Source organism: Acromyrmex echinatior, chromosome 9 (genome assembly GCF_024713525.1).
Source record: "Acromyrmex echinatior isolate Ae372 chromosome 9, ASM2471352v2, whole genome shotgun sequence".
In the NCBI taxonomy this organism is placed as follows: Eukaryota; Metazoa; Arthropoda; class Insecta; order Hymenoptera; family Formicidae; genus Acromyrmex; species Acromyrmex echinatior.
In genome coordinates, this window is record NC_141860.1 from 7055635 (window position 1) to 7080265 (window position 24631).

Sequence of the window (24631 nt, forward strand, 5' to 3'; positions counted from 1 at the left end):
GCGAGTATCTCTTTTTTTACTATTGTATAATATAAAAATATCACTCTTTTTTCCGTCACACAAAAATTGCGAACTTTACTACAATTTTATTCACTTCCTATGTCTCGCATATCCCACAGTGTCTGCTGTAAAACATAAGCGAAATCTTTCGTATTAGTCTCGTTGCACGATTTAAATGACGAACAGGCAAATAGAATATCCTTCGGTCGCGGATTATAGCAGCAACCATAACCATCAGGTACAACCGGTCCATAGCACATAAAAGACGCCGATTTATATTGCACCTTTAAATTAAAAAAGTATATTGATTAGGAAATACGCTTATCTTTTTGTTAAAATATTTTCACTTTACTGTTTTGCCAAAAAAAATTTTTTTAAAAGCCAACTTTAAATTACCTGACTTGATGTTAAATTGAAATGTGTACTTCTGGTGTAACCAACGTCTTTATATAATTCTGGGAGCTCCATTCCTTCGCTTTTTGCTATCATTTTTAAGCCAAATAAATGCCGGTCGACGCCTTGACCCGTCGCAGCCTATGCAAAAAAAATGTTAAATCGAAAATTTACATATTGGATTACAATATATATATATATATATATATATATATATATATATATATATATATATATATGTTATGAGAAATTTTATTATTCGGATACTATACATAATGCCCGGCCAATATGTACAATGCTCGATTAATGTTATTCAGGCCCAAAGTATTCAAATTTTCCATAATATATACATTATATATTATAAAGATAATGATTAAATGATTTATATCTCACTTGTCCGGCGCAATTTTTATGAATATTTATAGCTTTGATCATCATTTCTTTCTTTTGTTGTTTGCTCTTGTATTCCCCAGGAAGCATTACTTTTGCGAACTCGATTGACTCTGTGCTGGTTGACCTGATACACTCGGTTCTAGCATTAATAAATCTTCGTAATGCCGCGCTTTCGTAATGAGCTGGCGCCTTCCTTTGTAAATTATAGAAAGTCACTTGCATCGCGATCTGAATAAAACTGTCGGGACTCAAGTTAATTGCTTTTATAGCGTCTGCGCCAAATTTGTCGAATGTAAAACATTCCATATCTATGTCGTCTGAGAGTCTAAAAAATCACAAATATTATACATTAAACAGTACTGGCGTAATTATAATCATAAAGGGATAATCAACTTACTTATCTACCGTAGCAGTAGCTATTTCGATTGCACGGTCTATAGCGTCGTTAGTTTCAAACTTCAAAAGTTCTGGTCTCGGGAAATTCGCAGACTTTCCGTCCCTTGCGCTATTTTCTCTTGTAGCGCTGAAAATAGATGGAAATTATTATTTGCATTTTATTAAAATGACATTTTATGGAGCATTTGGGCACAATTATTATTTACATATATTTTAATACATAATCGTGAAGGACAGCAACTGGAATTCCTTCACATGGACTGTGTTCATATTCCATACCAATGTAACCATCGGCGGATATTATATACTGTAAAGATATACATATCCCTTATTTATCAAAAAATATTATATTAAATATTTGGTTTATCTAAAACCATTTATTCATAAATGTTAGTCAGATATTTTACCTGTACAGTTTTGTCATGCCATCTGTTTCCAGCGTTTACATAGCTACTATAGCCTGTCATAGTTTGAATCGCTCTAACTGAAGCGTTGTTCTTTTCCTTAAAAGCGTCTTTAGGTAAATCCTTATCCAGACACAATATAAACAAGGAATTTTCTATATCCTTCATTATATTCCTATTGTTACCCAGTTCTAAAAATAACAACAATAACGATTCGAGATACATAATTAAAAATTGTGTGGTTTGAAAAGATGAAACACAAATTGTATAAAGATAAAAAAAAACAAAAAACAAGAAATAAACTGATTCATAAAACTGAAATAAACCTAAAAGTAAGCTATAATCCTTTGCCCAAGTGTCTCTATTATTTCCAGTTAAAATTCCTATGGGCTTTCCTTGAGTACTTGAGCGATCTGCGATATCTTTTATGGCAGCTACAAGCTTACCCTCGCTTAAAATGCCATCTTTATCGACAACATCAAGTTTAAAGAACTGTAATACAGATAGAATGTATCCAGATATATTGTTCCATTATACTGACTATACTTACATTATTATTGCTTATGATTATTATATGTTTGGCCTCGTCTGTGTGTAACAATTTGTCGACTACTTCTTTGGGGCGCCTGTGAGTGCCAAGTATCATGCAGTAAGGCTGCATATCAAGTGGATTATTGCGAATCATTTCTTGTTTAATCTTTCCACTGCAATATTATTGTCAGTGAATACTACAAGAAACAAAAATTGTCATAAACTGCATAAAACTTACCTCTTAACCATCTCATTATAATTGCATACTCCAGTAATGATACGTGCTGCATACACATACATGTCATCTAGTCGATGAAAAGTAACCGGAGGCCCAACAGTTCCAGGACTGGAATGCACGATCATGGGCATACGGTATCCTAAATATGCAACTTCTAGCCACCATTCTTTCATCTAAAATAGATAATAGATAATGCTGATTTGTATAATTTATTTAATATTAATTTTAAAAAGTATAGATATACAAGTACCCAGTTATCAGTATTTTGATGTCTCTCCAATAATTTGGCATGTAACCGAGGTCCTACGCCTGTGTGGATTATAAATTCACTAACAATCCTCTCTGTATTTTTATATTCATTGTCAGTCAATAATGGCTTTACGGATCTGTAATTAATAAATTCTGAATAACGATACTTAAAGATAAAAGGATATACAGACATGTACCTCAGATAACGTTCCGCAGTTTGCTTGAGATCAGGAACAGGCTGTTTTGGGATTGGTTGCTGATTTAGGTTTAACATTGTTATAGATGCTCCATGAAGAACAGACGGTGTTTTCCGCAATCCATTGTAAACCTGTGATTCAATCGATTTTATTAAAAAGATTTTACTTTTCTTTCTGTAAAAAGTACATACATGTATGCACTTACTGTATACTTCGATACATTGGAGAATATTTTGTACATAGCTGGTTTCTCTAAAGAACTCGAGCCTAATCTTACTGTACTGCTAAAGAACAAACATTAACAGATATTGATATTTCAAAGTAAACAAATTATGAAACGCATTATCATGTACGAAATATTCAATGGAGATTATTGTTAAGATACATGTCATATTCTGCTATCAAGTTTTCAAAATATCTCAACAGTCATCTGTCACACTCATACATGTATATTACATGCGTAAGCTCGTATATATACACACACATACATACATGTGGCTAAATCAGTGCACCAAGATATATGATTTGCGTGTAACAGCGAATGACAGTTCTGTATTACCAGGCTATATTGCTATAAATTGTCACCAATTATGTCATGGATGATGGACATTGGACCGGTCAATTACAATAATTGAGATACATTTATAGTCATATCGTGTATATATTATCTGGAGAGCATGTTTAGGATTATTTTAACAATTAGTACATACGCGTCCATATGGTGGAAGTTCTTTCTTGTAAGTGAAAGGAGCAAATATCGTACAGACTGGTCAGTGGTCAAAGCTCGACTGGAAGTATTATGTCTCTCTTATTTTCGTGTGTATATGTATACAAGTATGTAGATTCTTCTAGTCATGTATTCGACAAAAAAACGTCTGAAATGGACAAGTCGTCTAAGCTGCAGAACAAGTTATTATGATATTAAATGTACAATGACTTCAAAATGACTATTAAAGTCACTTTTCAATAATTTCCGATTCATTTTAATGTTATTTTGACGTTATTTTAACTTTTGTTCTGCTTGAATAAAGTATTATAGCAACCATTAGCAATTAAAAAAAATCAAAACCGGTTTGTATAATTAATTATCTGTTCAAAATGGCTGTGGTTACGATATCGAATGAATCAAATAACGTGTTGTACATAAATTTTTATAAAATTCATTGTAAAATATTTATTGTAAAATAGAGCTAGTTTTTAAATAACATTTTGATTCAGTAAAAAATTATTAAAGAAATAAATACAACACACACACACACACACACAAAATATAACGAAATATTTCTTTTATATATATATATATATATATATATATATATATATATAAAAGAAATATTTTTAGAAATTCTGCAATAAAACTTCGCGGTCTTATTCTATACAGGAAAGTTCGAAGTTCATTATAATAATCTGATAATAATATATATAAAATATATTTAGGCTACAATAATAAGTAATGTTTACATAATCGATTTTTGCAGAATCAAGTCACTTGAATTTTTTAAAAAATATGATGTTGCAAATGGTAATATAGTAACTAATCAATTTATTGCTTTTTTGTAAGAGCGGGAGATTAATTGGCTACATCACTGACGTGGATTATTAAGGGCCGTGTAAGTAGTACGTGGAAGTAGTAAGTTATAAAAAATTTATCAATCCTGTCGAACATAAGAAGAACAATCGATTATGGATGCTATCCAGCAAGACATAGTCAGACATAATATAACACAGTGAATCATTACATCCTTGTTTCTCTACATTAAACAAAGATGAAACGATACACAGTGTCCGATTGTATTCTGTAACTCTTTAAGTTTTGTTATAACGTCATTGCGTAGCTTTTTTATCATGACATAAAAAAAACTGTATAACGATGTTATAACGATAACGAAACTTCGAGTTACAGAATAGCTTGGAATAGTCCTGCAAGTCTTGTTGTGTATTTGCTGGAAAGTACCCTATAGTTGGTGAATTTCTTATGGCTTATGATTTACTATTTCCATTATACACAGACTTTCTAATGTCCGTTTCCACGAATGTAGATTAACTTTAATCTCGGTTCAACTTACTCTTTGCCTTTTTCTAGTTCTAAAAATTAGAAAAAGACGAAGAATAAGTTGAACCGAGATTAAAGTTAATCTACATTGGTGGAAATGGGCATAAAAGAAGATCCTTAATTTATAAAACAACTTGTTCTTTTTTAACTGAACTTCTACCATTCTGCAGAGAAAAAAAGAAAAGAAATCGTGCAAGAAATTCAGCTTGTTCAATTGAAAAGAACAGTCCTTTACATTGGCAGCAGTGCGATAATCGAACCAGCTGTTATCGCTGTAACGTCATATTTTAAAAACACAAGATGGCACAATATAGACCCCCCCTGCCGGGCTTGTTCCAGCAGGAAAACATCGGAAAATGGGGAATTACCGATGTCGCCTTATTCCGCGGTAATATAACGACTCTCGCAAATGTTAGCAGTGTGGAATAGCACAGAAAATATTTGTTACTTTTCGTCGAGGGAGGCTGAGGCCGGCGTGAGCTTATTTGGAGCATACTTGTAGCCTTGCAGAGGCTACAAAATGTGAGGTCTACCTAACCTCGTATTCACGGCGAGTGAATATACGAACACGTTCTCGGTAAGGCAAGTGATAAAACTTCGCTGAGGAAGTTAGCAGAGCGCAAAACGCGTTAGAAGCGACACGTTCGCAGAGTGTGAAACGGTTGTCGCCTCGATTTAAACGACGAATCTCCGTCGATCGACGTGTCACACGATGAACGTCGAGAACGTGGAGAATGATACCTTTGGATCGTATTGTGCGCTGTTGGTTGCCTTCAAGACCATGAAGGAACGTTGCCAGCAATTGCAGACACGATTGGCGACAGTGGAAGAAGAGAATATGTGTCTTAGACTTGAATGTGGCAGAGACATGACTACAGCTGTTGTCAAAGACAAAAGTGACAAATCTATGCAGGTTCGTCAAGTCAATAGCTGCGTTCAGCAGAGAAAACAACTTTGTAATTGTTAGAAAATTCTTTAATATGATTTAATATGGTTTAGATTCAGTGAGGAACTTAAAGACAAGATCAGTCATACTAAAGAATTTTACAACAATTGTAGAACTGCTTTCTCTACTGCAGTTAGTAGAATATTTATTTTGCAACCATTGGAAGTTTTCTTTACTAAAATAAGAATATTTTTCTAAATTTAAAAGTATAATTCAATCAATACAAAACATTTGAAAAGAGTTGACTTGCTGAATTCAACCAATTAGATACAACAAATAACTGAAGATTTTATCTTACAAAAAGAAGAGCATAAAATCACAGCACAAGATATTTGTGATATTTAATATGTCATTACATTAATAAAAAATTTTTAGACGTTTTGGCCACAATCTGGCCATCTTCAGTAAAATAAATATCAGTAAAACGCAAATTTACATAAATTTGACATTAAATTCATTCTAATCTCTGAAAGTGATTTTAAAATTTTTTATTCTTTTTCAAGTAATCTCTATTTTGTCACGAGATTTGTTTAGTTCTTTTGGCTGTTTAACTACACAATTAAGAACAATACAATAAATATAAGCATTAATATTGTTTAAAGTACAGTAAGTTTTGTGTACTTATTTCCTTCAGTAATGAGAAACTAAAGAAGAAATGTAAAAATGAAGAATTAAGGAATATTTTTTATTGTTTCACATTTGCATTTGTGATATTTATACATACTTAAGGTACAGTCAGTGTAGTATTACAAATTTGAAGCATTTTTTGATTGGTTAATTGATAAAACTCTTTTTTGTGGTCAATTAAATGCTTTAAAGCATTTGTAGTGAGCTTTTGACTGTATCCTTAATGATATATATTTAAAAATTTACATTTTTGGATTATAGGAAAAGATAGAGGAACTTATAAAACAAAAATCTCAGTTGTCTCATCATATTTTCATGGTAGCAGCGGAAAATCGTCAGTTATGGAACAGGTTAACAAGACTGACTAAAACTAATAAATCATTAGGTAGCCAGTTAACGAAGATCTCGGATACGCTTAAACAGCATCCTGCTACACAGCCATCTGATATTATTTCGTACAACTTTCGCGATGTGGCTAATTTAGATAAACAGGATGCTAAGACATATTTATTAACTACAGATGGTTGGTATCGATTTGAAATCAAACATACTGTACTCAATTTCTTGTACATTACAACAAACAATTTTTGTTGTTTCAGGTGAAACAGAGCAAAGCTTGGAAGAAATATCTCTTCGACTAATAAATAGTATTATGTTAGAAAAGTCAGATCTCGAACAGCAATGTGCAGAGGTAAAGAAATAAAACTTATAATCATTTAACACATATCTTTTATGTAATGTTCATTGTTTCATGCAGATGATGGAGTTAAACAATAGTTCCGAATTAAATTTACAAAATGTTGGTTTCACTTATCCAGAAGATTCTGACACAGATTCATTAGAGCAATTGAAACAGCACGAAATTCGATTATCTCAAACCAAGGATGCCTTACTTGGACAACAAACTAGGTTAAAGAAGGCCTTACAGAATCTTAAAAAAATGAGGAAAGGTAAGACTCAGTCAAGTGTAGTCAATTTAATCGATTATCATTATTTTTTGTGGCATTTGTTGACATTGTATAACAGTTCGGCATTGTATAACATGAATGATTTTTATGTCAAATCTTTAAGAGAGATATATACTGTTTCTCTGATATATACTATCTTTAACATATATTTCTCGTTCTATAATTTTAATTGAGATTATAGAGGACAGTATAAGCTGGAGTGATAATATTATATATATATATATATATATATATATATATATATATATATATATAGAGAGAGAGAGAGAGAGAGAGAGAGAGAGAGAGAGAGAGAGAAAGAAAGAAAGAAAGAAAGTATATCTTTCTCTCTTATAGGATTTTTATAGAATAACTTGACTAGACTCTAATTGACATTATGAAAAATCTGTAGCAATTAATTAATTTCAAATGTTTCAGGAATGATATGTAATAATTGTCAAAAAAATGCAAATAAAAAGATGTGCCAAACAGGTACACAATTTGATTCCGATGATAGTTTCAAAGAACATCGAGCTACTCAGACTAATCCCACGTCTCCGAGTCTTTCTATGGAAAAATGTCCTAATCTGAACGATAATATAGATGTTGAGATCAATACATGTCCATTGTGCGGAATTGTTTACGAAAAGTCCATACCGTTTGCGGAATTCCATGAACATGTCTTAAGCCATTTTGCCAAGGAAATGTCTACAGAGGATTTCGAGCTAGTACATTGATTTTAGAATCAAAACTAGTGATGAATCATTCACATGAAATTTTCTTTAGATTTCAACATACATAAGGAAATTTATGGTGATTGGGAAATATTGAAATAGATAACAGAAGCTCGATGACAGTAGTATAATTTATATAAACGAGACAATACTGTAAGTTGCAAAAGTATTTATTTTTGTATCAATAAACACAATCACGAAATGAAAATGAAATATTTTTCCTCGCAAAAAAGATACCAGAAAAAAATGAATATTTACTAATAAAATGTTTTAATATTTTTTTAATCTCCAAAAATCTCGGATATTAATCTATTTCTCAATAGATGTATTCTTTACATTTGCAATCATCTAAGCTTTTGATAAGACTATAAAAGATTAAACCTGATTTCAAATGCACTTTACGAAAGATTGGTAGGTTTAACATCCTTTGTATTTGATGGTTCCTGTGATGTTGGTTCCAACAAATTCTGATGAAACCATGAAGGCCTTTTCTTTGGCAACTCGACTATTCTTTGATTCTAAAATTAAACATATATTAAACTCACACATTTAACAAATAAGCAAAATGAATCTCTATGTTGATAAAACATATATTACTAATACCTTCCAAAAATCATCTGTTTTAGACTCCTTTTCTCCATCATATAATACAATTACATTTTGTTCTACCGGACTTAGACCCAATTCCTTTTGAATAGCATCTTGCATTTCTTTAGTTTCGAGCTTTACTTTTTCATAACAATGTCCTATATAACAAACAGATACATATAAACCATTGCAAATTTTCTTTATACATTCTTATATTTAAGTAGAAAACTACTTTAATATTTTTCATAATCTATAAGGCCTGTCCAATTTGAGCTCTAAAGCTAAAACACAAAGCTATCGACTCAAAAAAATTCAATGTAAAATTGGACAGGCCTGATCCATGGCTGTTTTAAAATTTACTGCCAGTGCTGAAAATATATAATATATATAACGTAAATTATAGATTTTCAGCGCTGGCAGTGAATTTTGGAACACAGTCTATAATATCTTATTAGATAATATTTACCACATAGACGGCCAGCTTCGTAATGATTCCCACAATTCACACACGATAATATATTCGTTTTTGCAATAGGTGGCTTCCATACATATTCCTTTACTCCAAATTTTCTTTTATATCTTAAATCCAGACTACGTCTTTTTTTTGGAACCGCCCATAAAAAGCCATTGTCGAAAATTTCTTTTAGACTATTGAAATGGTTTCCAGATTTCGGTTCATTCAAGAAACCATTATAATCAACTGTACACAGTGATCCTACAATAGAAAATTGAAAAGTTTTTTAATAAATGTGTCAACAAAGTTTATTCCATTTAGCATATTACTAAAAATATATAATATTATCGATGCGTAAAATTAATTTTTTGAACTTTAGTTGAGGTTAGGAAATATAAAAAAATAGTAAAAAAAGAAAGAGGTATCTTATTTATTAACTTTTAAAATTCAATTATTAAGAATATGTTTATATGTATTAATTTTCAATTACCTGGAGGAAAACGACCAAAAATGATTTGAATTGCTTGTTCAAATTTTTGAATAGCTAAACTTAACCTATTCATCATGCTATCAATTATTGTACTAGTCAAGATCAGTAATCACGAATTCCGACATCTCCGACAACATCGCTGTTTACACAGGTGATTTAAAGGTAATAGCAGAATATTGACAATATCGATTGTCAATATAAATTTCTCGACCGTTGATATTTAAAATATATTGGGTCATCTAAAAAGTATCCGCGGTTTTTTGTCACTAGATGTGTGTTGATGGTCATATATCTAGTGACAAAGTACCGCGGATACTTTTTAGATGACCCAATATATATATATATATATATACCTATATATTTAATAGTCAGGCCTTATTATATTTAAGGCTTCCTTAAATTCATTTCCAGGTCTACTTTATTTTATTAACTACAAAGCATCATAAGATGAATTTAAAGAAGCTTTAAATATTAGGCTTGTCTATAATGAATACCACTGAACTATGTATACACTGAAATGGAGGAAAATTCGTGGCCGCAATTGATCAGCCGCCATTTTTAGTTAGGATGATATTTGAGCGAATCAGAAGCGTTCGCGTGCGCGCGCTGCGATTGATATCAATCGATGTGCTATCAATGGAAATCTATACGGACATGATATTCTTGAAATTTTTTATTCATAATTCTGAATAAATTAGCATTTATGATACATTTTTGAATGAAACAATGGATTTTTTACTCACAATTTTGAATTGAATAGCATTTATAATCCATTTTAAAAGATAAACTTTTTTTTATTCAATTAGATTAAAAAACTGTATTTCCAATTCAGAATTTTTAATTGAGCAGCATTAATGATATACAGATATACTGATATTACTTTTAAAATTACCTTTAAAATTTAATTGGATTGAAAAACTGCATTTCTTATTCAGAATTTTTAATTAAGCAGTATTCATGATGCACACAATATATTATAATATTATTTTAGATTGAAAAGTATAAAAATTCCATGGCATTCTTATAAATGAATAAAAATACATTCAGGATTTAAAAGGATTCATTTTAACCTTCATGAATATTTTTGAAAATCTGAATATATTTTAATCATTAGAAAACGAAGAACATAAAAAACCACAGCACAGGTTGTCGGTTGTGATAATTAAACTTCCAATAATAAACTTTCAATAATAAATTTTTTAAGCGTTTATCAATACAACATATCAATAAATAACGTTTCGGCCACAATCTGATCATCTTCAGTAATTAAAAATCTTCTTAAGACGCAAATTTACATTTAGTTGAAATAAATACAACAGTCGGTTGTTAAAATAAAATAAAAGTGTTCTTATTTATGTGACGATGAATCGTGCGGTAATATTACAACACCAGCTTTACCCGGACAATGTAGTAAACAAGAATTTCCAGATTCTAATCAGAATAAAATTTTTTGTCTCGTTAATCTCTTATACTCGAAAAATAAAACATAGATGCATTACCTGTTTTACAGCCAAAAAACTAAGCGATGGATCTCAGATATTACTTTCGCACAATTAAAATTTAGTCGTGTGTGTTTAAATTTAGACATTGTGTGTTGTTATTAGTCATAACATGTATTTTACCACTATTTATATACCAAGTAAAACTCTCGAAAGTTCCAGAACAATTATTGAAGGAAAAGGAGAACCTACCTAAGCAAAGGAAGATAAATATCAGGCAAACCTTCCGTGTCACTTTGCTTATTGATACCTCTTGTTTGTTTCTTTATATGAATCATTTCTGAAATTCTTCTTTTGATCAAAGATTGTTCTAAAATTTGATTGTGTCTAAAATTTCTATATTCTCCCAATCCAAGTCATGCATCCCGCTAAGATGACGCGAAACAACGGAGGAATCTCAGAGGACGGTTTCCTTATATCGGCTTTATGTTCCTTTATCCGAGTTTTTAATTTTCGTTTTGTTTCGCCCACATATATTTTAATCAATTTCAATCCATTCTCGTTTGCTGGGGTGGAGAGTCTTATGCCATATTAATAGTTACCCAGATAGCCAAGTCTGTAGAAAGCAAATTTTTTAAATGTTTGCTACACACTATGCCAATAAAATAACAACAGAATTGTTACAGAATTAGATGTACATAATACTGTTGACAAACTGCTAGAAAAAACGTAGAAATAGAATCGGTAGGATCTGCTCAGTTTCTGTAATTTATGTCTACAAGTGATGAGTTAACAGAACCCAGCAAGCGAGAATTGAATTGAAATGAATTGAAATGGATTCAGATTTTCAGAAATATTGATTTACGATGTTAAAATAAATGCTTTTCAATACTGAATGCATTTTTAATCATTTATAGGAATTGCATGGAGCATATCTCTATGCCTTTCAATCTAAAAATAATATTAGCCTTTTCTGTGCATTGTGAACAACTCAAATCTACTGACAGTCTGCTATTTTACTATCTGTAGATCTTATACTTAAGGTTTCCTTAAATTTATATCTTTAAATGCTCAATAGTCAATAAAATTCGTAGAGCATCTGAAGATAAATTTAAGGAAGCCTTAAATATATAAAGCCTATTATATGAATACAAGTATTAATTATATATATTTATGATGCATTGATATTGTGTAATTTTAAAATTGGATTTTTTTCCGGAAATGGAAAGTTACTTTTTAAAACAACGATTTAATAATGACAATTTTTTTATGTCGATAGTTATAATTAGTTGAAAGCTAAGACGTTTTTTAAAAAATCTTATTTTTAATTAATTATCGTAATTATGTCATAAAAAACTGCAACGTCATTACTAAATCATTGTTTTAAAAAGTAACGTTTAAAGTAACTTTACATCCCTGCTTTTTTCCATAATCCGCAAAAATAATCGAATATGGATGTTATCAATAAAAACATATACAATTTTAAATAGAAATCAATATTGTCATATTAATTGCAATATTTGTATATATTTACTAATAATAATCATAATATTACAATAAAAATAAGTTATAAAATTATAGTATTTTAATCTTATCTAGTCGATTGAATTTTAGCAGCCATGTGAAGTTATTTGCTTTTCATATAATTTCCAAGTAGCACAGCGTTTACAAAGCGCTAAAAAAAGCAATTATATGCGACTTTTTTACCGCTTTGTTGACTTATTTGTAAGCGCTGTGTGCTGCTTGGGTTATCTCTTTCTCAGTGTCAATGTGACTGCATTCAGTAAAAAAGCAGTTCATTTGCAATTGTTATAAAATTCTTTAACATGATTATAGTTTATACATTCAAATCCAGCGAGGAAAATGTACACTGCAGCCAATATGTACCATTTAAACTGTGATTTTCTACGTGATAAACGTAGAAAGCGTTTAAAGCGCGTCTGCGACAAACATCATTGGCGATATTTCCCACGACGCGCATGCGGCTTACAGTGGTTCACAAAAGACACATAGCGGATCATCTAAAGTCGCGGAGCCGCTCTCATTCGTGGCCAGCGATCGCGATGGGACGAGACGTACGGGACGCAAGACGGGGAGAAGGTCGGCCGTCGGCTAAAGGAGGGGATATGATTTTTCGAAGGTTGGTGGGATCGAGTGATAGACGTCGTAAGAGGTACGGGCTCCTCGGGCAGTAGTGAGTCCCCTCACTATAGTTCTCGCGATGGCATGTATAGGATCGAGTAGGCTTTGTGCTCATGTGGAGAGACTGTGCCAGTTCGGACATTTCGCCCAATTACGGAGGAAAGTTTCGACTACGACATGTGTGAAATCGCGGTCGGTGCTCTCGTCGCGCACGAGCGGCACGCTTCTCCAACACTACCAGGTATGTTAGCACGGCTTGTTTCATCCCTGTATTCAATTTCCCGTCGCGATTTCACCCCGTTTAAATTATCCCGCCTGGAACGCATCGTTCTGGCGGCCGATGGTCCATTAAACACGACGTGCTCGAGAAAACATGCCGATCCATTCATTTTTCCATCATTTTCACGTTTCCTTTCGACTGTTCCGCCGACCTAACCTATACGCGGCAGTGACATCTAACCCCATTTTATCACACGTTTCCGACGTGAATGACAGCTGATCAAGGCAGCGTAATCGAGTGGATCGTTTGGAAATTTTTTGAGGTACAATCATCCGAGATTCAGGGAGGCTCGTTTAAATGATAACTCTGCGAAAACTCAGTGAAAAAATTACATAATATGTAGATATGAGTTGCACGAAACCCGGTTGCCCGAGTCTTTGTGAGAGAGATCGCGAGATAAAACTCATCGTGAAATAAAGCGTCAGTTTCATCCTTCGTATATAAAATTCGCTAGTATGTGAGATATCGCGAAGATATTTGAAGCAATACAATTTTGCTCCGGTATACGTCTGTCAGCTGGTCCTAGCAGACGCCGTATGGATCGTCTGCTAGTGACGTTGGATGTCAAATGAGCGACAATTTCTTGGCAAATGTATAAAAATTAAATCAAATGAGGATCGCATGTAACCGCTACAATTCATGCGCATTTTTTCTCGATGTTCTTGTGATAAGAGTTTTGGATAAAAGGCATAAGAAATTTCTGTGCTATTTTAGAGATTGCATTGACTGCGTGAGCGAGTCGGCCGCACGCATGCGCCTAATAGAATTCAAACGCGCCAAAGTCCACAAGGAATTGATTGTATATCTTGAAATGAAAATTACAAAAGTGACCAAATTCACTGGAATATTTATAATTTTATCGATCAAATGATCAATGCTTGTTAAATTTACTTTTGTAATTTTTACTTTGTTCTAAGATAGACTCGCTGTATATTTATTATTTTATTTATTTATTTATTTATTGTGCATAAAAAAATTACGAAACATACACAAATGGTGAGGCACCAGCAGAACTGCTATTACTAAGCTTCCTAAAAAATGAAATGAATTACAAATTACAGAGAAATTACAGAAAAATAAGCTATGCTTGCTTAGGAAATAACTCGATAGTTTTAAGAATGTAGAAGCCAAGAATGATTTGCATAATTGCTGTTACTAAGCCTCAGAAAACGAAACGAATTACTAACATCTTGAAATGAAATGAAAAGTATAAAACCAAAAAAAAAAATTATAAAAAAAAATTATAAACAATTATAAATTTATGATGAACTATGAGAAATGATAAAGATGAGGAGAATGTACTAGAAAAATTGATTACCCAGGAAAATATGTTTCATGTACAATATAATTATATAAAATTATATAAAATTATATATAATTATATAAAAACTGCCATATTTTATATATAATTATATATAATTATATAAAAAATATGTCCATATATACATATAATACATTTTTTCCCGGGTAAGCAAGTATACTGCAACCAGTATCAGATGCAAAGATATTATTATTTATTTCTCGTTTTTCGAAAGTATTTAAAAGGCAGAAGTTTTTAACTCTTACTTTTGGATTCTCTTTTACATGAAGAGGAAGAATTTATTATATATAAATTTTTGAAGGATTTTTACTTTACTTATTTTAAATAAAGAATCATCGTTTAGCTCAATCTACATATGTAATAAGAAATAAGTTTTTGTTTACATTTATTAATTTTTTTATTAATTTAAAATAGATATAATACATATACATATTCATTAGCTAAAAAAATTTTTGCAACATTTTTTTCAATGAGTTTCAGAACTTTGCTCGTAGAGCGATGGAGCGTAAACGATTAAATCCATAAGTAAGAATAATGAGGCTGTATTTCGAAACTAATCGAAAAAAATATGTGTAACTTTTTAGCTGATGAGCGTGCATATGTATTATGATATTCTACTTTAAATTAATAAAAAAAATACTTATTTTAAAAATAAGTGTTTAGAAAGACTATGAACCAAAAAAACAATATAAATAAAGGAAATATTATGATCTAAAGCAAATAACAAATAACAGATATCATTTCGAGCCCGATCGGATCATCCTCAATGTTACATATAAACATAATTAAATTGAACAGATCAACTAAATTAAATTAAATATACTTAAATTAATGGATCAACTAATAAAATAATACAAAAAAAAACAGCCATCTTCATAAAATCGCATCCTGTCATCATGAATCTAATATTACATCCGCAACAATATAACGTATATGTTAGATATCAAAATAATGAAAATTCTTATTAGTGTCAAAATGTGTAAAGTAATCACATCATAAATTCAAAAATTTACGTTAAAATTTATACAAATAGTGAGAACAAATAATACATTAACACAGTATTTAAAGCAATGAAACCAGAGCAATAAGTACAATGATATTGAATATAAAGCAATGAAAGTCCGTCTATAGATTAATATATATAATTAGATCTTATAGTAAAAGTTACCTTAGAATTACGATGTTACAGTATCCACCGATAAAAAAACTTCCATATCTGTATTAATACAAAACTTCTACCAAGAATATTTAATTTAACGTTGGTAAAAGAATATAAAATTTATTTTTTATTATATATGATAGAATGATCGACGTTGGCAAAAGAAAACTTATTTTTTATTACATATGGTAAAATGATCGAAACGATTCCTTAGATTCTTTATTTAAAATATTATAGAATTGGAAATTTTTATACATTAATATTGATCAATTTTTAAGTTGTAAAAGATCGAAAATGAAGACTATTTTTTTTGCTAATTACATTTCAACCAAATAAATAACGAAGTTCTTTTCAATTTTTTGTTTTATTTTAAATAAACTTTGCTTGAAAGATAGAAATAAAATGGAATTTTTGTGAAAAATAGCGATTTCTAACGAATAATGATGTTCTCAACATTATTCTGTAAAGAAGATTTACTTTTATATTTTAAAGATTAGTACTACGTTACTTCTCTATATTTTTGTGAACTAAAATTAACCTTTGCATTATTTTAACTTATTTCTTATTTAAAATTTTGTCGACTTCGATTATATCGAATTCAATTTACGTGTCAACGTTTTCGATTTATTACATCTCAAGTATCGTATGTGGGACATAAAAGTGCCTCTTTGAAAATCCTTTGAAAATTAAATAAAAATACCCACCCTTAATATCTCTTCTAGTTGCGAATCTGTTGATATATTCTCGAGAAATCACAGTTGCGATTTTCGAGCCGTGAGCGTACGTGCGAAATCGCGACTTTCTCGGATCGAAAGCGCCGTGGAAGAAGCGGGGCTTCGAAATTTCGCCGTCGATAATCGGCTGCAAAGTCGCCAATCTTGGGGCGGCTGATCGTATTATGCAAGACTTAGGTCACACTGCGATCGAGCTGTCATGGCGATGCGACGCGACGTTTCGCATTTCGCCGTGCTTCTTTTTTTGTGAGGATCAGACGACGACAGTCAATATTATTGAATCGGCGAATGCAACGATCGGTCGCGTCACGAATTTCGAGCCGTACTAAGCCACGTAAGTAGGCTAACAGGCTGCGCGAGAGATACTTCTTGGAGCACGCCGGCATCCGCGCTCTTGACTTTCTCGGCTTGACCAGCTATAGCACGCGTCTCCACACCTGTTTTTACCGTGGGATACTGTGACTTTTACTCCTCTTGTGGAAGCGACACTTTCCGATCGAGAGTGAAAACCGCAGAAATCGAAACCTCATACATATATGCGTACTTTTGAAAATGCATCTGACGTAAACGTGTGAGAGTGTTCAATTTACTTCTAATTCACTTGATAGATTAGGTTCTCTATATTTAAAAAAATTTTGTTAAGAAATAAAATATATGTTTCCAGTATATATACTAGCTTGATCAAAAAGTTTCCGGAATTCATTCAGAAAATTCAAAATACAAGTTTATTCATCAAAAGTGATATTGTCCCCTTCAAAGTACTCTCCAGCGACTGCAACGCACTTATGCCAGCGCTTGATCCAGCTCTCGAAACATTTCTGGAACTCTATTATTGGTATAGCCATCGGAGCCGTCTTTCGATTTTTCCATTACCTCCTTTCGGCTGTTAAAACGCATTCCCCGCAGGTTTTTTGACTCGATCGAACAGAAAGAAATCGCAGGGAGCCATATCGAGTGAATTCGATGGCTGTTGGATGGTATTCGTTGTTGCAAACTCGTTGTTGCAAACTCAACTCCATTTTTAAAACTGTAAAAAATCGAAAACACGCGCAGAGGTAGATGTATTCAAGATGGCGTAATTTTTACAAATGTCAAGCTATGGCGATAAAATTTGATGGAAATGTCAATGATAGATGTTGGCAACCTAGCCAAAAAAAAAGAACTCAAATCAGCTGACTCAGAGCATCACCTGATGATCTCTTCCGGAAACTTTTTGATCAAGCTGGAAATTATGACATGTTAATTGTCAATCAACAGTTGATCAATTTAAAAAATTTATCTCAAAAACTATTATTCAGAATGACAAATATTTTTAAAAACTTAGTTTTCTATGCTTCGACAAATAACAAATACTTTTATTTTTTCAAAGACTTTTTTGCTATGGATTTTGATTCGCGAATTTTAGAAGGCTCTGTATAAAGTAAAAATAGTTACTCAGCATTTATCATTGAATTACGTAGAAAATTTGTAATTAAAGTTTGTAATATTTTATATTTGATATTATATTTTCATTGATTTATCTCATAATTTTTTTTATTATTACAATGTATCTCTCTCTCTCTCTCTCTCTCTCTCAATATATGTTTTTTTATATTTATATATAATATTACATATAAAGATAATATTATATTAATATAAGAATACGTCTATGTATATGTTTTATGTATTTGTAAATATATAGTTTTTATTTTGAAGATTAGAATTAAAAATTTACAGAAAAATAAAGCATCAATATTATAATAGTTTTAGAATTTTAAGCATTTTCTGTAGATATTATTTAGCAGGGCATATAGAACTATTTAAAGTGAGATCTCATTGGAATTATTTCGATTTTCCTAGAAAATACAATAAGGATATTCTAAGGAATAATTGAACAATTCTAATCGAAATGTATTTGTATATAAATAGTTCCTTTATTGTGTCTTATTTTTATTGTCACAGATGTTATAACGGAATCGAGTCTTTTGCATCATATATTAAATTTTCTGAATAAACGATAGAACTGTGTTTTAATGTGTTTATCAAAACAAGAATTTAATATGTTGATTCTTTTAATGTACTATTATATAATAGTACATTATATAATATATCTCAACATGGAATCACAAGTAAATATAAATGAATATATTATTTTTAATTGTTGTTTTTTTTTGGTGAATAGATTTAAAAATGAATAAATGATGAATTCGTACAATCAGAATTTTTTTTGTATATTTATAAAAAACGAACAAATGCTTTTCATTCGATTTAAATGTGAATATATCAAACTTATTATATTGATTATATTGAATGTCAATATGATTAAATATTTTCGATTTCATATTCATTCTCATTTTTTGACAATAATTACATAATTTAATACATTCCGTAGTAAAATGGCAATAATTTTTTTTTCTCCTCGAAAAACATAATCATGTTTCCCAAATTTTAATCAAGCTTGATGGTAGATATTTTAATACTATACTATATCAACAATTGAGCGATTACAAATATTTTGAAAACTTACATTGTTGAATAAATATATATACTTAAAGAAATATTTTTTAGTGTGAAAATTTATAATTAATTTTCAATGAATAAAATTTCTAGTTCAATTATGAGTTTTTTATTTACTTATCGGATGCACTAGTATTTTGACCACATAAATAAATTATATTTTTTTAATTTGTATTACATAATTTGATTGCAGTTCTCATAAGTAGGTCGATTCATTACTCCGCTGTTCAAATCGTTGTAGTTTAAACTTGAAGTGGTTGATTCGTGAGCGGAGTGATATTGAATAGTGCTGGCAATACATTGATCGATTAATTTTCCTATGTTCAGTTGTATTTAACTTATACGTAGAGGCGAAAGGTGCAGGAAGTAAATCAAAAAAGGTTTTTAAAGTGGCGATATCGGATCTTCAAATCTCACATGATACTTTGTTGCAACATCGGAGAATAATTTAATATGTCCTTACTAGAAAAGGTACAGACTCGTTTTTCTTACGAAACATGCAATCTTATGTTCTACGATTACTGATTTATTGATTTACAGATAAGATTTAATTTATTTGTTTTATTAATGAGCAAAATACGATATCAAGTATTAGGTACTTTTATACATATATTTGGAGAATTTTATGCGATGTTGTAATTTAGTAAATAATACTTGGATAACTGTACATATCATGTATTTTTTTTCATTTTTTTATTTATTCTTCTTTTTAATTAATTGACTAAATAAAGTTAGTAAAGCTTTGTTTATCTAAGAATAAACACGAAATGAAAAAAATATGATATATATAGATTGTTCTGATATTATTTACTAAGTTTATTTATATATTTAGTAATTTATATATTTAGTATTTACTCTTGATATCGCAGTTGATATTGTAGATACTTAGAGTCATTGTATATATTAATACACAGCATCAATAAATATATAAACATATGTTGTAAATTTGGACTTTAAAAAATATTATATGAATATAAATTTCTGTATATCAATGTATATTCAATATGATAAATAAAATAAACTAAATGTTAATAGTAGTTTACGTTCATACTTTTTTGTTTTGTTTTCCAAATTTATAATTTATAATATTTAATAATCAGGATTGGTATTGTTATCTCATAAAAATAACTCGTTATTGTTACCATTCTTTTTTCTAAAAAGTAACTCGTTATTCTTATTTGTTATTGCTTTGCAAAAGTAATTCATTACCATTATTGTCACATTCAAAAGGTAACGAATCGTTACTTTTTTATTACTTTTTTCTTGACACTGATAGAATTTTATGGCGTTTTTTATTGGTAGAACTTGTGCGCACTTAGTGCACATTAAAGCCGTTGTACACAACTTTAATCTAAATGTAAAAAATGAGATATCTGAGATAATAAAATGCTTAAAGTATATTTTATCAAATAACATAATGAAATGTATTGAGAATTTCACGGTTTAATTCGTTTCTATATTTTTATTAACCATATATCTTTATGTCGATTGTACATCGGCTTTAATCCTAATATGATATTCATGGGTACAACGTACCCTAATAAACTTAATTGTACATACTGTAATAATATTTATACAATGTACAATCCTTTATCTACTTATATTATTACTCTTTTATATTGTTCAAATAATAAAATTTTATTTATTAATTGTAAATTTAAATTATTTATGTAGATTTTTCAAAAATGTCGATTTTCGATATCAAATTCGATTTCGAGTTCAAATAATTATACTTTTTTGAACGAGTCATATTGTACTATTTTTTTTGTTAGTCCAAAGTCAACTAAAAAAATCCTACGGATTTCTACTTGAACATTAAATTAAAAAATTTAAGAATTTTTTATCCAAAGTAGTCATTTTTTACGAATTTTTCCAACAAAAAAAGCATTGTAATTAAATGAAGATAAAATATTATTTGATTCATATTTATCTGCCTTTGTCTGACTTTGAGATATAAATTTCACACATTTTGAGCTAAAAAATATGTATTCAGTCCAGAGATATAACGTGATAATGTTAGGTTTGTGAAACTCTGCAACGTTATCATGTTATAGCGAAGGTAATCAAAAATAACAATATCATATTAGGATTAAAGTGCAGGATTAAATTGCTGAATGCGCATTAGTTCTACCAATAAAAAACGCTATTGTATACAGAATCTTGCGGTAAAAAAAATGTTAGAATTCTATTTCTTAATAGAGGAATAAAGTCGAGAATAACATTCAAACACTGATAAATATGTATACGCTTTAATTACGACTTTAGTTAAAACTTTTACGTAAATAGAAATAAAGTAATGATAAAAGTAACTAATGAAATCGTTACCATTACTCTAAAAATGTAACTACGTTACCATGAATGTTATTCAGAAAAAAATGTAACATCGTTATTCAATCGTTACTAAAAAAAAGTAACTTGTAAACATCATTACAAGTAACATCGTTATTTGCTAACCCTGATATTAATATACAATTAATGTGTATATTAATATATTCTGCGTATCCATAGTATCAATTACGATATCACGTACTGAAATGTTGAACTCAAGTCTCAAGAGTGGATAGAAATAGAAATAGCCGGGGATGTACTCTGCACATATAGAAAAAAAATTATACATTTCGTATGCGTATTCGGATTTGCTGATTTGTACTTCAAAATTTTTCTCAGACTGTGTGATAAATATGCAAACGCAGAATGTCTGCGTGATCTTAAAACGAAGCAGCTTGCATTCATGCATGTAGAATGTTCATAGCTTATACGCAGAATTAATATGGATAAGCAACGTTGGATTGTAACGAAAGTTAAATGTCATGAAGCAAGAACATTCTCAACCATTATTATAGAGAATGCTATGCCGGATGTAATGGCTTGGAAAAATCGGGGTGTTCTCATCGACAGCCTTGAAAGACTTTGTAATTATAAAGATCTTATGAAATATTTACAGAGGGAAAGACTGAGGCGATTGAGAATAATAAGCAGAACGCATTGTTAGAACACTAATTATTTCAGGCCAAAGTTTTGTGATTGATAATCTTCCCGACGATTTCGTTTACTAAATTGGCCATCGGCATTCTGTAAAAAGAGGCGCGGGTTTCCTATGCTAATTCGTTACAGGCACTTCGTAGTAATTCATTGCGTTAACAAGAATAATTGTATTGTCAATATATTCATGCATTCCTTCACGTGTGCATTTGCACACGTGCACTTTATACCAGAATGGAATAGCGAAAGTACCTATGTCATCTGTTAGGATAACTTATTTTCGACGGAACCGTGCTTGAGTAATCTTCATAATGAAAATGAATTTTACAGAATAATCTGACGGCTTAGTTAAGTTAATCTAGTTTCTGATGACAATTCGTAAAAGAAAAAACTCAATCTGAAATTAATTACATCTTAATTTGTTTTCTTATCGGTGAAATTATTTAATAATTTTCAGAAGAAAATATGATGCATTAAAGATTGATGTTTTAAAGAGGATTAAAGTCGATTTTGAATTTATTATTGTCCCTTTTTTTTCATCGTTCCATTGTTTTCTCCATCGTACATTTCTTCACTGTATATTTGCTTACTTTATAACGAATAACTGTCCATCACACTTCGACTGTTTGAATATTGTAATTTTATTTCGATATAGACTAGATAGTATATATAATTTATTTCAAAAATATGATAGTTGTGAAACAATACAATATTTTAAAGATTTTTACCATGCACTTCAGTAAAATTAATCAAACTTATTTTATATTATATTTTATTGTAGTTTTATTAATGAATGAAGAAATTTACATAAAATTCTTTGAAATCCAATGTTGTCTCAGCACTATTTTCAGAGTAAACTTTCAAAAAAAGGTTCTCTCCATGCACTGGCAAACGTATAAGTCCGTTAAATAAATCCATTAATACAATTATCATTTAAACAAAAGTAAGATGTTAATTATCGTTATTCGATAACAATATTTCACTAACACAAAAATTAATGAAGACATAACATTTGTTATAAATTTTCATGCATAATTAATTGCAAATAGAAATATTTAATATCCAATATATTACGTATAATATAATTACAATATAATATAATTTTTGAATATTAACCGAAAGGAACAAGTGACGAGTGCAATTAATGAAAGTAACGATCAGAATTTATTATCGTACAAAAGAAATATATGTGAAAATGCTTATTTTACAATTGAATCATGTATCCTTGGAAAACAATGTAAAGTTAATAACTAGGTTGTCGCGAAGAAGTGAGAGAAAGGATGTTGTGGTTTCAAGAACATATAATTGTATTGTAATTATATTATTATGCTATCTCTGAGCTTTAAGGATGATCTTAAGATACTATAGAAGATCCGAATATAATTATGTTCCATGAACAGATTGTACTTATTGCAGATAAGTTAATAAATATTATAAATAAAATTAGAAAGTAACGCGAGGCAAAATCTTAATGCAATTAATTGCATCGCTATATTTTTGTATATATGAATTTTTAATTTATTTAATAATAATGATTAATAATAATAATGAATCTTTATTTAATTATTTAAATCTAAAACATTTGAAACAAACGATAAAGTGATATCTAAATTATGTCTAAAAAATGATTTTTTAATAGACGTTTACATTATTCTTTTTTTTTTAAATGCATGAATAAAAGATTTTATATGAAAATTCTAAATTATTAATGTGTAATATTGTTGAACAGTCTTGTAATACGATGAATTTTTAAATGATTTAGTATATTCTGTGTGCGAAGAATACACTTAATGTAATTTACACTTTTACATTTGAAATTAGATGAATAGATCATATCTCGATTGTTCTAATTATGATTTCAAAGCTTTGTTTGACACCTAGACTCTGTAAATATTTTATGTGTAAATTATGTATGTAAATTGTATATGTAAGTATTTATAGAGTGTCCCGAAATTCGCAAATCAAAATACTATACTAAAAAGTTTTCAAAAAATTAAGTAAAAAAGTTATCTAAAAATTTTTATTTTAACTCTTACAATACAAAGTACAATTTAATGCCTTATCCAAACATGGATCACTAAAATTTGTCCGTTTTTTTTACCTATTCAGAATGGTTAAAAAATAAAAATTTACCAACACTTGCAACTTTCTAGAATAAATATTGAAACTTTATTTTGGAAAATAATGAAATGTATTAGGTGTTGGAATTAATTCGTAGCGTTTTACAAGTGATAGGAAGTACTTTCATTAATGTATTTTTTAATGCTCATGTGAAATAAATAACATTCTTTCATTTAAAAACGCTACGAATTAATTCCAACACCTAATAGTTGATAATTTATAATTACCGAAAGACTAACCGACCGAAAGACTTATCGAACTTATACGGTAAGAGTTAAGCAATAGTTTGTGAAATAAGGCTTTATATGTGTGCGTGC

The 24631-nt window shown here is 29.9% G+C and overlaps 4 protein-coding genes across 10 annotated transcripts in view; 2 read left to right on the forward strand and 2 right to left on the reverse strand.

Annotated features, from left to right (window-relative positions):
• Window positions 1–46: 46 nt before the first annotated feature.
• LOC105151029 (carnitine O-acetyltransferase) lies at window positions 47–3652 on the reverse strand. 4 transcript variants are annotated; one of them, XM_011064469.2, is made up of 13 exons: window positions 3512–3652; window positions 3007–3082; window positions 2802–2932; window positions 2606–2741; window positions 2356–2528; window positions 2137–2290; window positions 1913–2078; window positions 1590–1777; window positions 1389–1489; window positions 1184–1309; window positions 787–1111; window positions 397–534; window positions 47–284 (listed from the first exon to the last, which is right to left on the reverse strand). In XM_011064469.2, the coding sequence occupies exons 1-13, from the start codon at window positions 3517–3519 to the stop codon at window positions 87–89; spliced, it is 1920 nt and encodes a 639-aa protein (XP_011062771.2). In that variant the 5' UTR covers window positions 3520–3652; the 3' UTR covers window positions 47–86. The 4 variants fall into 4 exon arrangements, with proteins under 4 accessions (XP_011062771.2, XP_011062770.2, XP_087265874.1 ...); XM_011064468.2 differs by having other exon boundaries at window positions 3007–3085; XM_087409748.1 differs by lacking the exon at window positions 3512–3652 and adding an exon at window positions 3294–3404 and having other exon boundaries at window positions 3007–3085.
• On the forward strand, window positions 3397–8321 carry spn-F (C2H2-type zinc binding domain-containing protein spindle-F). Of its 3 annotated transcripts, none has more exons than XM_087409753.1 (7): window positions 3397–3538; window positions 4363–4411; window positions 5025–5767; window positions 6689–6950; window positions 7027–7118; window positions 7185–7377; window positions 7813–8321. In XM_087409753.1, exons 3-7 carry the CDS (start codon window positions 5567–5569, stop codon window positions 8109–8111), a joined length of 1047 nt encoding a protein of 348 aa, XP_087265879.1. In that variant the 5' UTR covers window positions 3397–3538; window positions 4363–4411; window positions 5025–5566; the 3' UTR covers window positions 8112–8321. The 3 variants fall into 3 exon arrangements, with proteins under 3 accessions (XP_087265879.1, XP_087265878.1, XP_011062777.1); XM_087409752.1 differs by having other exon boundaries at window positions 3401–3538; window positions 4280–4411; XM_011064475.2 differs by having other exon boundaries at window positions 3496–3635.
• On the reverse strand, window positions 8263–10110 carry mRpL32 (mitochondrial ribosomal protein L32). 2 transcript variants are annotated; one of them, XM_087409754.1, is made up of 5 exons: window positions 9994–10110; window positions 9641–9779; window positions 9163–9411; window positions 8712–8854; window positions 8263–8626 (listed from the first exon to the last, which is right to left on the reverse strand). In XM_087409754.1, exons 2-5 carry the CDS (start codon window positions 9714–9716, stop codon window positions 8507–8509), a joined length of 588 nt encoding a protein of 195 aa, XP_087265880.1. In that variant the 5' UTR covers window positions 9717–9779; window positions 9994–10110; the 3' UTR covers window positions 8263–8506. The 2 variants fall into 2 exon arrangements, with proteins under 2 accessions (XP_087265880.1, XP_011062769.1); XM_011064467.2 differs by lacking the exon at window positions 9994–10110 and having other exon boundaries at window positions 9641–9872.
• Window positions 10111–12592: 2482 nt separating this feature from the next.
• qless (decaprenyl diphosphate synthase subunit 1 qless) overlaps window positions 12593–24631 on the forward strand; it is a 50046-nt gene continuing 38007 nt past the window's right edge. The window contains exon 1 of the mRNA XM_011064466.2: window positions 12593–13462. Coding sequence (XP_011062768.1) covers window positions 13301–13462 — 162 coding nt within the window. The 5' untranslated portion in view covers window positions 12593–13300. The remainder of the gene's footprint in view (window positions 13463–24631) is intronic.